Source organism: Colletotrichum fructicola, assembly GCF_000319635.2.
Source record: "Colletotrichum fructicola Nara gc5 chromosome Unknown KSG_Nara_v1_contig03, whole genome shotgun sequence".
In the NCBI taxonomy this organism is placed as follows: domain Eukaryota; kingdom Fungi; phylum Ascomycota; class Sordariomycetes; order Glomerellales; family Glomerellaceae; genus Colletotrichum; species Colletotrichum fructicola.
The window spans coordinates 6,388,171-6,403,258 of NW_027094053.1; the positions used below are offsets into that span (position 1 = coordinate 6,388,171).

At 52.9% G+C, this 15,088-nt stretch overlaps 4 protein-coding genes across 4 annotated transcripts; 2 read left to right on the forward strand and 2 right to left on the reverse strand.

Annotated features, from left to right (window-relative positions):
* Positions 1-985: 985 nt before the first annotated feature.
* Fmo5 (Dimethylaniline monooxygenase [N-oxide-forming] 5) lies at positions 986-2,648 on the forward strand (the record flags this gene model as incomplete). The annotated part of the gene is made up of 3 exons (XM_032031412.1): positions 986-1,025; positions 1,079-1,750; positions 1,810-2,648. 3 exons carry the CDS (start codon positions 986-988, stop codon positions 2,646-2,648), a joined length of 1,551 nt encoding a protein of 516 aa, XP_031889376.1.
* Positions 2,649-2,826: 178 nt separating this feature from the next.
* gedJ (Dihydrogeodin oxidase) lies at positions 2,827-5,183 on the reverse strand (the record flags this gene model as incomplete). The annotated part of the gene is made up of 9 exons (XM_066151723.1): positions 2,827-3,009; positions 3,058-3,092; positions 3,146-4,150; positions 4,211-4,345; positions 4,397-4,414; positions 4,461-4,521; positions 4,569-4,690; positions 4,765-4,882; positions 4,935-5,183. The coding sequence occupies 9 exons, from the start codon at positions 5,181-5,183 to the stop codon at positions 2,827-2,829; spliced, it is 1,926 nt and encodes a 641-aa protein (XP_066009215.1).
* Positions 5,184-6,688: 1,505 nt separating this feature from the next.
* On the forward strand, positions 6,689-10,926 carry AGL2 (Alpha-glucosidase 2; the record flags this gene model as incomplete). Its single annotated transcript, XM_032031414.1, has 17 exons — positions 6,689-6,966; positions 7,018-7,171; positions 7,224-7,304; positions 7,352-7,607; positions 7,656-7,719; positions 7,770-7,967; positions 8,020-8,087; positions 8,134-8,234; positions 8,283-8,491; positions 8,540-8,798; positions 8,858-9,003; positions 9,051-9,504; positions 9,566-9,757; positions 9,809-10,172; positions 10,238-10,332; positions 10,386-10,529; positions 10,585-10,926. The coding sequence occupies 17 exons, from the start codon at positions 6,689-6,691 to the stop codon at positions 10,924-10,926; spliced, it is 3,405 nt and encodes a 1,134-aa protein (XP_031889374.1).
* Positions 10,927-11,567: 641 nt separating this feature from the next.
* CGGC5_v006642 (Branched-chain-amino-acid aminotransferase) lies at positions 11,568-12,912 on the reverse strand (the record flags this gene model as incomplete). The annotated part of the gene is made up of 2 exons (XM_032031415.1): positions 11,568-11,741; positions 11,806-12,912. 2 exons carry the CDS (start codon positions 12,910-12,912, stop codon positions 11,568-11,570), a joined length of 1,281 nt encoding a protein of 426 aa, XP_031889375.1.
* Between the last annotated feature and the right edge of the window lie 2,176 nt (positions 12,913-15,088).

Here is a 15,088-nt window from a genome sequence, read left to right on the forward strand (position 1 = left end):
ACGACGGTCATGACTGGGCCATGTTCAGCTGGTTGCATTTGAGGGCATGCGCGATGAACTTTTTGCTCTCTTGCGTGGCCTCGCCCGGCTTCGTCTCGAGATGATGGTGAGCTGGGTCAGTGAAAGAATCGGTTGTATCTAGGCCTTCACCTTGTATCTGGAATCTCCTTTTAATTCGCGAAGTCTCATAGAACATAAAAGGTGCGACCTGCTAAACGAGCTGTTGTCACGGGTTACGTAGTGGTTCAGCGTCCCGAAAAAGGACTCCACATAGTGAACTTGCTTCCGTAGAAGATTTCCGTACATCGCCGGCCCAGCTCCGTTTCGCCGGCCCGGGAGTGGGTCCAACTCCGATCTCCTCCATCCGCTTAGCTCCGAAAGTAACCATACCCTCCTACGACAGACAGTTTATACGTGAAAGCATCCCGGTATGTTCAGTCAAGTCTGTAGTTGATCACGCCGATCTTACATGCTTCGTCACTTCAGTGAGCGTCCATTATTCTACCAGAGCACCTGTTCGAAGCATCCTGCCACGGAAAATACATGCCGAAAAGGACTTGGAAGACCGATCTGACAAACCAGACAATTGCAAACCTCCAATCGTACGACGCATCGTTGTCAAAGGATTCTTCTGCTCGGAAAGCTTGCTCTCCTTTTGCTGACCACCTCATTCCCGCGGATAGTGGGCGCCGCCCATTTCCCACGAAGTACAGGGGTTGAGATTGGACGTGGTGGCGCCCGTCAGCACTTAAATACCCCCATCCAGCAGGCACCATTTCCAAGAACGGCACTTCAAGCTTCGGTGCAAAAAGGAGGAACTTTGGTCAAGGGAGGCGTATTTGCTGGAAGTCCAAGTTCGGCGGGTTCGGCGGGTTTTCTCTCTGGGTTCTTCTCTATAAAACTCAAAGGATCCTTTCGTCGGAATTTTCTCATTTTTGTTCCTGCGATCCTGCTGCTGTCGACGTGCTCTCTGGTCACAACAAAAATGTCGTCACAGGGTAAGCACATCGCGATTGTCGGCGCAGGTAAGCTTCTAATATCCATCACCTGACGATGAGTACTGACTCGGTCCTTTTAGGCCCCAGCGGTCTCGTTGCCATCAAGGAGTGTCTCGCGGCGGGATTCTCGGTGCAGTGCTTCGAGCGCGCACACGCCATCGGCGGACAGTGGCTTCACGACCCGAATCCTGGTCCCGACGCGCACTCTTCGATTTACAACGGCGTCATTCTCAATTCGTGTCGCGATTCGACTGGTTTCAGTGACTTTCCGATTGATCCAGCACGGTATCCAATTTACTATTCTCATGAGAAGCATCTGCAGTATATGAACGAGTACGCGGCGCATTTTGACTTGGAGAAGCACGTTCGGCTCCACACGAGGGTGGTTGGATGTGCGCCGACTAAGGAGGGCGGGTGGGAAGTTCGATTCCGCGATGCCAGGGCTGAGGACAACAAGGAAGAAGTTCTGACTTTTGATGCTCTTATCTGTGGGAGTGGGCTCAGCAGCAACCCCAGGATTCCTGACTTCAAGGGCAGGGACACATTCAAGGGAGAGGTGTTGCATAGCCACTACTACCGGTCGCCAACTCGATTTGAAGGGAAGAAAGTCGTGATTATTGGGCTCGGATCGACGGCTGTTGATGTTGCGTGCGAGATTGGACCCCTTGCCAAGGAGCTCAACGTGGTGAACAAGCGTGGCGCGTGGGTGTTGCCCCGATTCCTCCTCGGAAAGCCAGTTGAGGCATGGAACAGTCAGTCTTTGGGTTCAGACAGACGCTCTCTAGCAACGGTTACTAACAATTCTTCACAGGCCGATCAAGCGCAACATGGCTACCCTTCAGCGTTCAGGCATTCGCCTACAACAAGATCATCACCCATGCCCTGGGCAAACAACCCGAGATCCTTCAACCGGACCATCACATCATGGAGCAGAACCCAACAGTACGAAGCGATTTCACTGAAAAGCTGAATACCGGAGTCTTCAATCTGCATCGGTCCGATGTAACCTCCTTTACAGAGACTGGCCTGCTGCTTGACGACGGCACCGCCCTTGACGCTGATGTTATTATCCTGTGTACTGGCTACAGCATAGCTCATCATCCATACCTCGCACCAGGCGTCCTCGAGAGCAAAGAAGAACCAGCTCCGGAAGTCGATCTCTACAAGCGCATTGTCCCGCCACGATCAAGGAACCTGTTCGTGATGGGACAAGTTGAGGTAGCTGGACCCGCCCAACCAATTATCGAGGCACAGGCCCGGTATATTGCTGCTATTCTGGGCGGAAAAGTGCAGTTGCCAGACGAGGAGGGTATGATGAAAGATGTCCGTGCTTTCCGTGCTTTCCAGAGGAAGCATTTCGTCAGGTCTGAGAGGCATACAATGACGGTCGATTACAACCCTTACATTGATGGCCTCCTAGAGCCCCTTGGCGCCGTTCCATCGGGATGGAAATTGTTCGGGAGGATTTTCACGAGTGGTAAGCCAGCGAGGGCGTTCAAGGTGTACTCAGCGGTGTTTTTCGAGATCCAGACCGGAGCACAATGGCGGCTTTCAGGCGTAGGAAGTTCCACTGAGCTTGCGGAAGAGACGCTGCTAAGGATTGCGGCGGGGACGAACGGGTTAAGCGAAGGCGAGAAGGCACATATCTGACATATAGCTTTTTCTTTGGCAACAATGCGTTGCAGCTGTGATACTGATGGCTATCTAATAAATCATGCCCTTTTTTTCCTATCCTACCATCCTAGAAGGGTGCCCTGACGCATGAAAATTTCATCTTCCTAAGGTAGCCAGGTAACCTTTACTGGATTGGTCGTTCCGGAGACCATGTTTAGATACCGGAGTCATCCTGCTCGGCGTGGAAGTTCTTGTTGTACAGAGTGTAGTGCGCCGCCCAGTTGGTACACTGCTCGGAAAACTTCGACGCAACACCAGACTTTGCGAATGCAGGCCCTATCTCTTTGGGCGATTCAATGAACTGGAGCGCGAGTCCACCGCTGGCGTGCCAGGCGATCTGTCAAGGTAAGTATCTGACAAACAAGACTGGTACTGTTAGACTTACGTGGCAGTGCATGAGCCAAATTCCCGGGTTATTGACTAGATATGAAGTCAGATGTGCGAGGCCCCACTAAAGCGAGTGCTTGACTTACTCTGGAACGCAATGAGAAGATACCCATCGACTGGAAGTAAGGCCACATCGCGCCTCGCCGGGTTATCGAATGTCTTTTCGTCAATTTCAACCGTACCATTGAATTCTTTGGTACTTTGTGCCAGAATGACAAAGTCGTGCCCGTGGATGTGCATGGGGTGAGCTACTGGAGCTTGTTTCTTGTAGATGTTGTGCGTGGAGTTGTCCACAGATTCCTGGAATTTGCCCTCAATGAGCCAGTACACCCAGTCGCCGTGTTTGTAGTCGTCTAGAAATACAGGCTCATAGCCTGTCGGAAATGGGGCCGTGTCCCAATTCTTTTCGAAAGCAACCTTGACTAAACTAAGACTCGGCTCAGTCCAATCCAGATAGAACGACGAGTCCTTGAGAACCCATTTGTGCATGGCGGAGGTATTGTCTGCGGCATTGGGGTAGCCCACCAAATGCACCTTGAATGATTTTTTCTTGTAGTCGGAATTGGCAGGAGGCTCAACGGTTCTCTTGACAATAGGTTTTAGGTCCTCTGCCTTTTCGTCCAGACAGCCGTAACAGACGTGTCTGTCATCGACGGGAGGAGTGTGAGGGATGTTTGTGGATGTATGGTCGTATCGAATGATCCCGAGGTTCGAAGGAGCACCACCAAGTGAGCAGTCTCGCGCGTGGATCCAAAAGTCCCTCTCTTTGGTGTCGGTCTTCGTAGCATTAGCCACGATGATGATGTCGTAGCGCTGCCCAATGGCGACGTTAATGATTGACGCAGGGTAAGGGGTGATGGGCACGAAGTCCGCTGCAACAACTGTAAAATTGTGGTTGTCAATCCAGAAGGTTGTATGAGTCGATGTTCCTGTGTTAACGAGACTCATCTTGTATATCCTGTCCTTTGTGAAGTTAAAAGACTCTCGTTGCGACCCGCCGACACAGTTCTCTTGTGCTCCAGGACATGTCGAGCAGCAGTGATATTTGCCTTTGCCGTTAATCAACATGCTGTCTGGTGAGGGCGGGCGACCTGTAATTGTTGCTCAGCAGGCATACTTCATCCATCGGTCTTGCTAAGGGGTTAACTTACCTAAGTACTCAAGTTGGACCTGGGAGAAAGCAGTCTTATGGAAGTTATCGGTGATCAATACGGGACCAAGATCCTCATCGTAATTCATACTGGTCGGCCCATTGATCTTCAGAGCTCCCACCAGTCCATCGGCATCTGTCAACTATCATTAAGGGAACAACATATGCAACAAGTGTTGGAACGAACATTGAAGACTGAAGTGACCTTCTTTTGTCAGTAATTACCAGATGTCAAGATATAGTAAACTCACTGTGATACCAAGACACGCCATACTGCTGGGCTCTCCACTCGTATGTAAAGTTTTCACCAGGCTTTCCCTTGTTAGAAACCACCATAGGCACATATCAAGATTTCTCACCGGAATGGGACATTCAGTCACTCCCGAAACACCGTCCATCCAGTTGGTGTTCAACTGCCTGATACCGTGCCAATGTATGGATGTGCCGTTGAAGTTGGTGAGGTTGTTCTTGACAGTGATTCCTATTCGCGAGTGAGTACTTCGCGCATCAAATATCTACCATATGCCATGGCATTGAGGTCACGGTGTGACGTACTGAAAGTATCTCCCCAGTTGCCCTCAAGGGTTGGTCCGGGATACGATCCGTTGAACAGCATACGCGAAACATTGTATCCATCAGGGGCAATTGTAGTGTTGGTGACTTCCAAGTAAAACTATATATCGTTAACACAGTTGACCCCAAAAGCTATTGTAAGCAGCAAAAACCTCTCGCACGACGCCCTCTGGTGTCTTTATCTCGTAATCGGTTTCAATATTGAAGCCTTCCGCTTTAGATGTCCCAGTGGTCCAGCACTGCCGATTCTCGCGTGTGTTGCATGAGCCATCAGGCTTTGGGAAGTTGTCACTTAGCGGGCCAACACGTCCAAGTGAGGGCAGGTCAGAAGTCACTCTGCTTTGCCCCTTGAACTCAGAGGAGAAGACGAGGATCTCGATGAGTCTCTTCCAGAACCCCATCTCGAGTACTCCCAGCTGGTTGGGAGATGTGAGAAGTAACAAAGGGGGAAAATATGACAGTTGAATGCTTGAAGGCTTGAGACGTGACACTCAAGATGAGTCGACAATAACCTCTGGATGGTGCCAGCACTTCTCCAAGTTATGAACATATTGATATAATTTCTTGAGCTTAGGGTGAACGATCGGCTCTGGCCCTGAAGCGGCATCACCCCGCACACAGAATCCCCGGAATAACTGAGATGAAGACAATGTCTCGCTTCAGCTACTGGAAATCCGCGTGGCTTCCCGAACATTCTTGTGGAGGGTGGAGTTCGGGGGTGGAGAAGGCGGAAGCAACCGTCTCCGGCATTTCGCTAGATCGTTCTCATCATTCCAGTCAAGGGTTCTGTCAGTCTGGACCGAGCCTTCAATCAGCAATGATCTTCAACCAAGTGAGTGCGGCTGGACCTCTTGGCGTTGTTTGCATCATGAATTTGACAATGGTCATGCCATGGGGTTTCAGTAACTCGGACTCAAACCCCAAATTCCCATATCTTAGCAGTCAGGTTTCACCCGCCTGGGTATCGAAGAAACGCCTTGTCTTGCCATCAACCGTCAACCCGCTACAATTCGGAAGATCGGTCTCTCGTGGCTGAAGACTAGCTTGCTAAATTCATCCACCATGCTGAAAGCATCTGGCCCCCAACAATTACGTGTTTCATGGTGGTTCGGTAACTGGAACAATTGAATGCAAATTTGTTGCCTGATATGCTGGACCATCTCAACAGTAGAGTTTCAGCGAATCTCTTCTCGGTTAAGCCCCGCAGATCCGGCATTCATGGATAGACACGACCCTAAAGTCTGTCTCATTCTGGACGTGCGCTCAGCTAGCCACGGGCTGAAGACTGTCTTATTACCCCAATATCTGCTACAGTCCAAAGACGGAGAAGCATAACAGTCCCTTGATGAAGTTGGCTCAACATTGACCGTTTCAATACCAACGTGGTCCCACCCTCGGCTCGTGGCGGCCCGTCCCAGGGTCATCGGCCGAACCCATCTAGATGCTATCCGGCTTAGGAAACGAGGCCGACGAAGACAACATTGAAAGTCATAGCATACACTGCGATAGCAACGAAGATTAGTGTAGCCGAGGAGGCCACAGTAGCAATGACTACGACAATTCGACGAACACGACGGCACAGACGATGATTGCGCAAATTCCCCGCAAAGTTCCATTCGCATGCGGTCTGAGCTGTTGCGGCAGTTGTCACGACGATCGCTGAATCCTTCACGTTCCAGTCATTGCAAGTCCCGACCCTTCTCATGCGGCAGCATACCGACCTCAGGGCAAAGGCGAAGGCCGACCAGTCTCGACCACCTTCAATTTCTCCAGAGGTATCGTGTTGATGCATGGACGAGAAGGAGCAGAGCTCCGTCACGATACTTAAGATGAAGCTTCCTTCCATATACAGTCTGCAAATCACCAAAGATCATCTCATTCGTTACCTGGCCCCATCTTCTTCATCATGTCTACTCCCGTTGATCCTTTGAACTTTATCCCGGCAGATGTTTTCTACCAGAATGTTCCTAACTTCAACAAGCCGAGTACTGTGGTGAACGTTGAGTCCGGGTCGTCCGGTTCGTCCGACGATACCGATCCGCTTCGATATGCTGCTCATATCACACTCAAGGACGACGGAGGGTCGACCAGTCACTGCTTGGTCCAGTTCGTCACGCCTCTTATCTGGCGAATTCGTTACAACCCCAAGTTCTCCGATATTGGAAAGTATCCGGATTCCAATTCGTAAGTGAAGTCTCATCGTGTTCCAGATAATTACTAATCGACTATTGCTAGACGCACGATTGTGATGGACAGCTTTCGGAGGCTTGTAGACACTCTGAAAGATGAATACAGGGAATCTCTGGCATGGAACTCACCTGACGTCAAGTCGGAGTGGGACTGGAACACGACTTTCAAGCAGCTTTCCCCAGTCCATTGGGTTCTCACGGTGAGCAACGCTGGTGCCTAGAGGCACTTGACCTTCACTAACCGATTCACAGTCTGAGGAATATGCGAGCAAGGGAGCCCAGGCCTCGCAGCAGACTAGTCTCCACTTCCTGGCGTCTCCTTTCCGTATAATCGTACGTGTTTTCGAATGCACACAGCGAACTCAACTCACGATTTGCAGGCTACGAGGAAGGCCACGCCCATGCAAAAGAGACCCAGCTTTATGGATAACACGATCGTTGCTGAGGCCGTCAGTTCCGAGGAGGTCATCTGGCAGACGAACGCTCAGACCTTTTCGTACCAAGGCGATTCTAAGATCGGAGCCATCAACAACGTGGTCCTCAATATTCACAAGCCGAACCCTGCTGAGTATCTTGGATTTGGAGAGCAGGGTGGAAGGACTGTCTTGAAGAAGCCCACGTACATGAACTTCTTCTGTAAGTCACTCGGCCCAGCAAGTGAACATTACTGATATGGTTGATCAGGCTATGACAACTACAACTACAAGAAGGTGTACGGCCAGGGTGCTCTTGATGCTAAGGAGCCTCTGTAAGTGCATTCAGTTTCGGTTTGCACTCAAATGGTCGCTAACAGCTCAGATACCACTCCACCCCATTCTACTTGGAGATGAATGGAACTCCCAAGTACCAGAACGTCATGGGTGTGATGGTTGACAACTACTCGCAAGTCGCTATTGACCTTGGCAAGAACAACTCCAATTCCATTGGTATTGCAACTCGGTTCGGAACCTTTGACGCCTATGTGATGGCAGCAGACAATGTGCCGAAGATGATCTGGTAAGCTCAGTTTTTCCTTCTTGTGGTAAATTCTGCTAATGGAACAATCTAGGCAATACACGTCAATTGTCGGAAGGCCGAAGCTCAAGCCCCGTTTCATTCTCGGCCACCACCAAGGATGTAAGTACATGCTTCAGATGGCCACGACCACTGCTGACGATGATAGGCTATGGCTACAACCATGATACCCAAGTCAGTGGTATTGTTGACGGCTACATCAAAGCAGGCATCCCTCTTGACGGGATGCACCTTGACGTTGATTTCCAGGTATTGTTGCGTACAGAGCAAGACTTCGAATATTTCTGACCCTTCCAGGACAAATATCGCACATTCACGTCAAACCCCAAGTACTTTGGCAATTATTTCCAAAGCGTGAAGGGCCTTCTCAGTCATCTGAGAGGCAACGGGGTGAAGTGCTGCACCAACATCACGCCAATCTTGACGCTTCGCGAGACACAATCGGATCAGTACGCCAACTTGCACAAGTTCTGGGACGAGAATGACAAGCTCAATCCCGCCACCAAGTAAGTTCAAAAATGACTGTGTGTGCCAAAATTTATGCTAAGAATCAGCCTCTTGGTGACCGATAACCGGTACTTGGATGGCCTTCCTTCGAGCTTCCCGGAAAAGGGATGCACCAGATACGATGGAGGCGGCTATGCGACGCCCTCGTACCAGAATCCGGCAAATGAAGGGGAGCGCCCAACCTACACAGACGATTCTCAAGTCTCAGGGCAAACGTACCAGGATTTGTATCAATTCAGCCCGGGTAACTACAACAGCGGGTACCCGTTCCACGGAGGCGTCTCATATGGCACAAATCTTGGAACAGTAAGCAAAACCAATGTAGTTGTTCTTCTAATGATGATTTTCTGACGCCAGATGTTCAGCCCGGATACTATCCTGATCTGAACCGCGAGGTTACCAGGGAGGTATGGGGACAGCAATACCAGCAACTCTTCGACGATGGTCTCGAGTTTGTCTGGCAAGACATGACGACCCCAGCTGTGCATCCAGTCTATGGGGACATGCTTGGGTTTGGAACCTTCAATCCTTCTTACTGGAAGTGACTAACACACACAGCTTTCCGTCTCGACTCTTGATGTCCGAGGATACCTACGATCAGGATCCAAAGACGAAGCCCTCCACCAAGACTGCGATCGAGCTGTGGGGCCTGTACTCGTACAACCTGCACAAGGCCACCTACCATGGCTTAAACAAGCTCCAGAGACGAGGCAACAAGCGCAACTTCATCATTGGGAGAGGAAGTCTTACGGGCATGCACAGATATGCAGGCTTGTGGACTGGTGACAACGGAAGTTCATGGGACTTTTGGAAAATCTCCGTTGCGCAAGTACTTGCTTTGGGCTACAGCGGTCTTACGATTGCTGGCGTGGATATGGGCGGCTTCACGGTCGACCCTGCCCATGTCAATGATCCTGGCCCGCGTTGGTGTGATCCCGAACTGCTGATTCGATGGTATTCGGGTGCGTTCCTGCTGCCTTGGTACAGGAACCACTACAACCAGCACGACAAGGTCTTCCAGGCAAGTCACACGTTCCTTCACTGTACCAGCTCCATAACTGATCGATCGATAGGAGCCTTACATTTACACCTACGCCAACGATGACTACGGGGTCCAAAACTACGGTGGCAGCGTTCAGACTCTGTACCAGTCGGTCAGCCCGATCTGCCGATACTTTGTTCAGCTCCGATACACGCTGTTGCAGGTTCTTTACGACGCCATGTTTGCGAACCTTATTCATGGATTACCCATCGCACGTGCTATGGTGCGCATTCGAACTGACGCCCCTTCCTATCCCATGCGCTAACCAGACCAGCTCATCACTGACCCCGAAGACACGACGCTTTTCAATGCCAACGACGACTTCATCGACACGCAGTACCTTCTTGGACACAACATTCTCGTCTGCCCCGTGCTTGACCCTGGTGTCGTCAATCGCGACGTCTACCTCCCCGGCACAGATCTCTGGTTCCCGTCCAACCTCCGTGTCCAACCCAGCACTGACCCGTCTAACCTCCGCGTCCAAGGAGGCGATTCTGACCCGTTGCAAATCAAGCACGCCGCGCGCCTGGGGCTGCCCGTCGCTGGCGGAACGACAGTCAGCTACACCTGTTACATCCCCGATGGCATCAACCGGGCCGATCAGATTCCCTACGTGACCCCGGTCTACGTCCGCGGCGGTATGAAACCCCCCCCCTTCCCCCCGTATCAATGAAGCATTGGGAAGAAGCTGATGAAAGTGCAGGTGCCATTATCCCGCAGATTGACGTCCGCCAGTCAATCGAAGAGCACGACAAGAACCCGCCGACTATCCACGTCTACCCTGGAGCCAAGAAAAGTGTATGTCCTCTCTTCAAGCCCCCAAACAACATTTAGCTGACATTTGCTTCTAGGAATACACCATGTATCTTGACAACGGCACTACCCGCGACAGCGCCCCCAACTATGTTCCACAGTACAGGTATCGCCACCATGACAACCACGGAGGCGAGAACGACGAGGCCAAGAACAACTTCCGTGAAGTCAGAATTGAACAGGTTAGTAATGTCCGCATCTCGCCGTTTAGTTCCCATCACTCACTGCCCAATGAAGGAATACCAAGATGACAAGGTCACCCGAACCGTCTCCCTCTCGCATCCATGGGATATGTACGACGCGTCGCAAACCGTGGGCACCTCCTATCAACTTGCGATCTGGACTGTCTATGATGACACCCTGACGGACCCCTCCAAGGTTCACGTGAACGTCACGTTCAAGGATGCCCAGGGCCATGATATCTCAAACAGCGGCCTGACGGCTAAATTCGACCCCAACCGTGCGGTTCTGATCGTCAATGTTCCGGTCGACGTCGTTCCCCAGTGGACCAGGTCCCAGGCGGGCGCTCACCCAACCTCCACTCCTCGCATGTCCATCAACATCACCGGTCTCAACTGAAGTGCTTTGTAGTTCAAGTCACTCAGCCAGTCGTCCGAGGCTTGTCTTTTCTTTCTTTACTGAGCTCATTCTAAAATCGGAATTTGGTTTTGATACTGCAGAGGAGGTCTTGGAGGACCATAATACGTGCAGTAAGCTTGAAAAATGGCCAAGCACGATGGCATATCTTGGAGACTCACGTTGACCCTTTCACAAAAGTAGTCTTCCAAATTGACCATTCATTTGTTTCTCAGCTCATTTTCCAAGCATCGTGTCTTTTTCTGTTGAGATCATTCCAGGCCGCCGCGTCGTTTTTGCCTTGCGGACAAAATTAGGAGACCAATTGACAGGAGTTGCACATGCCAACAACCGTCATTGGCCAACCCCTCATCCTCGGAGTAGTGTACCACTCACACTGCACAAAAATCGCGTGACGCCCAACCTCATCTCATTAATGATGTGAATTCTCTTCTTTTTCCACTCAGAGATGCTCATGCTACTCTAATGCACCACATCTTTCCAACAATGCCAGAACTCCCTTTTTGTGCGCAGAAAATGCCGTCCAAACGCCCAGCCATGACATAAAAACAATGTCTCGTAAACAAATGCCGTTACCCTTTCCCATCTTTTTCGTCCCGTCTCTAAAGAGGTAAGGAAACGCTCTACTGCTCCTCCTGGACAACGACGCCCCACTCGTGCTGCTCGCCGCCGTACATGATGTCCTTCATCCACTTCTTGATGCGGAGGGTGTACTCGCCGCCCTCGCCGGCGCCGCCCATGCCGATCTGGACGTCCTTGCCGCGGTGGTGGATCAGGGAGATGGGGCAGACGAAGAACTGCGAAGCAACACGTTAGCAAACGGTCCGCAAAGTCACTTGAGACGCTCAAAGTAAAACTTACAGCAGTACCGGCCGCGAAGGACTCGACAATGCGGCCCTCCTGATCGGCCTCAATAACCTCGTCGATAGTGTACCGCCTCTCGACGACGTCAACCTCCTCGCCCAAACGCTCTCTGACAAGCTGCAGCACGCTGCGCCTCGTGACACCGTCCAAGATCAGGCGGTCGTCGAGCGGCGCGGTGATGATCTCCGTCTTGCCGGACTGCTTGTTCTTCCACACAACGAAAAAGTTGCTCGCGCCGGCCTCGGTGCAGTACTGCTCCTGGCCGTACAGCCACAGGATCTGGCCGAAGCCCCTGCTACGGGCCTCGGCGGTGGCGAGCAAGCTGGGTCCGTAGTTGGCGCCGACCTTTGCGTAGCCGAAGCCGCCGACCCAGGCGCGGACCATGTCCTCGGGGCTGGTGTGCAGCTTCATGCCGCCGACGGGGCTATCCATGGTGGGCATGAAGGAGCAGATGATGTAGAGCATGGCCTCGGAGGGGGCCTGGACGCCGAGCTGGGACTGGGTGCCGATCATGGTGGGGCGGAGGTAGAGGAAGGAGCCCGGGCGGTCGCGGGGCAGCCACTTGGGGCCGTCGACGGCCATGAGGGCGACGAGGAGCTTCTCGAGCTCGGCCGGGGGGAAGGCGGGCAGGGCGATGCGGGTGGAGGACATGAGCATGCGCTCGCAGTTGCGGTCGGGGCGGAAGAGGCGGAGGGCGCCGTCGAAGCCGCGGTAGGCCTTGAGGCCCTCGAAGCACTCGGTGGCGTAGTGCAGGACGGAGGCGGTGGGCATGAGGGAGAGGGGCCCGTAGGGCTTGAGCTCGGGGACGGACCAGCCGGTGCTGGCCTTCCAAGTGGCGGCGATCATGTGGTCGGTGCAGATGGTCTCGGGCCCGGCGTTGGCGGAGGCGAGATCGGGGACGGCGCGGGGGTTCTTGGTGCGGGTGTAGACGAGCTTGGAGGCGTCGAGTTCTTGGTAGGCGGCGGGCTTGGCGGTGCCGTTGCTGTGGCCGTTGGAGGCTGGCTTCTGCGGGAGGGCGTCGAGCTTGTGCTCGATGGCGGAGGAGGTCAGGTCGACGTCCTGGTTGCCATGGTGCAGGCCGGGGGAGATTGTGCCGGGAGCCATCGTGGATGTTGGACGGAGGGCTGGTGAGATGTTGAGGGTGATGTGTTGTGAGTGAGTATGTGTGTGTGGTTGTTGATGTGTCTTGGATATCTAAGACGGAGGAGCGGGAGGTTGTCGACTAGAGTCGTTGACAGGTAGCACAAGTGAGGAACACACGAGAGTGTAGAAAGGTCGGTAGAAAAAAAAAGGGACAGGAGGTGTGGTCTATATCGGCTTAAGGTGGGAAGGGAGAGGAAGGGGACAAAGCACAAGGATGAGGCCGAAGCTTAAGTACAAAGGGTGTCACACTTGGGGTCAAGGTTCTAGTGACAGATGGAGCAGGTGACTCAAGCACCAATGCAAAGGGGCAGCGGATCCGATCCAGGAAAGGGCGGTTTTATTTTTCAGATAACAGGGACAGGGAGCAGAGCAGAGCAACCACGACATTACGCAGCGGCGCGGAGCGTGGAGACAAGCTTGCAGTGAATTGGTGGTGGTGGAGGAGGAGGATGGCGCCTCCGAAGGCGTGAGGTGAGAGAATCTGGCGGGCCCGTTCCGTTGCTGGGTTGAATCGGGACGACCTAAGGTAGCCCGGCTCATGGACGACGACGACGGAACGCCAACGGCTTCCCAGACTCGCATTCCTACCCAGGTAGCCAAGCCGACTACACACTGCTGCATGGTCATTGAGGTGTACATTACATCGTACACAGTGGTAATGTATGTGTAATGTGTGCGCCGTCGCTTGTTTTTGGCCATTGATCCATCCCGTAGAAAAAGATGCAAAACGAAGGCACCAACGGGGCACAGCAACACGAACACTCGCCAACAATCAGTCTGCCCATGAACACAAAAAAATTCCAACGAGCATCGCGGGTTCGGTTCTGGGATCTGGGATGCCAATGCCGAGCCCGAGTGCACCACCCCCGGCGGCCGGGCGGTGGTGGTCCCCACACACAGCGCAGCGCGCGTGAGCAATCATGAAGCGGCCATCATTCCTGGCGCTGGGATTGGCGATGTTGGGGGATGGAGTTCAGATTTTCTCTCACATCTCATCTCATCTTGTCGCATTCTCCCGGGGACCTTTTGCAGCAAGCATCCTTCTCAAGTCCTGTTTGATAGCAGTCTGGCTTTTTCTTCTTCACTGCTGCTCCACCTAAGATAAGGCAATGGAGGCAGCCAAACTACAAAGGTCCGAATGATGGTGATCCGTGGATGGCAACGAAGATGAAAATTGTGAACCACCCCCAGACACCCGCCGGAGCCGGGACCATCCCACCTCGCAGTGGTTTTGCTGCCGTCTGAAGAGAGCAGCCCCAGAGATGATTGAGAGAAAAAAAAAAGAAATCTGTGACGAAACAAGAGGTCAAGCCGCGACCGCTCATTCGTCTGCATCGGCTCAATGTACGTGTACCTGGTCTCTCGCCTCCGTCCAGGTTCTGCAGCTGTGTTTGTCCCACCACAAGCCGACGGCCGGCCACGGCTCCAGTCGGTCGTCGTTCTGGCTGGCCCCATTGCGGCTTTGGTGCGCGCGGTCCGAAGCCGACGGGGGTTGCACCCAGGGCCCCTCAAGCCGGCCAGCTTCGTGGTACCTTACCTTGGGGGAGTCATCATCATTGAGGAAGAGAGGCCGACATCGCAGGTCAACGACGCCCAACGACGCCCTGTTTCGCCCTTTTCGCCCTTTGCTTGACATCGCGAACAAGGGTTCACGACAGTCAATTGACATGATGGCCTGTTGATTTCGGGAGCTAGCTGGCAGGGCGATAGCGCAGAAAGACCGAATGCCTGCCAAGGTGAGACGGGAGTGCTGGGAGCCTGTCACAACCCGGACGGAGCCACGGAGTGCTGGCCCCTCCTCCACAAAAAAAATAAGAGACGAGGGCGGAATTGGGAATGGGCCAGGTGTTATCGCTATCTTTCCTCCCATTACGAAGGGGGGAAAAAACAAACATGCCCCTCGTTACGCCCGCTGATAGCCGAGTGTAGGCGATGACGTGGGGAACCCAATGGCTTCAATGCGCACGGCAGTGACAGCAACATGCGCCGTACGTGGAAGAGCAAGGTACCAAGAGTCTGTCCTCCCCTCCATCAGACTCCTTCTCGAACATTGGATCGGTTGGCGTAGGATGGTTCCAAGGTGCCGAGTGTAACCATTCGAGGCAGGTGCTAAGGATATTGGTAACAAGATATGCGA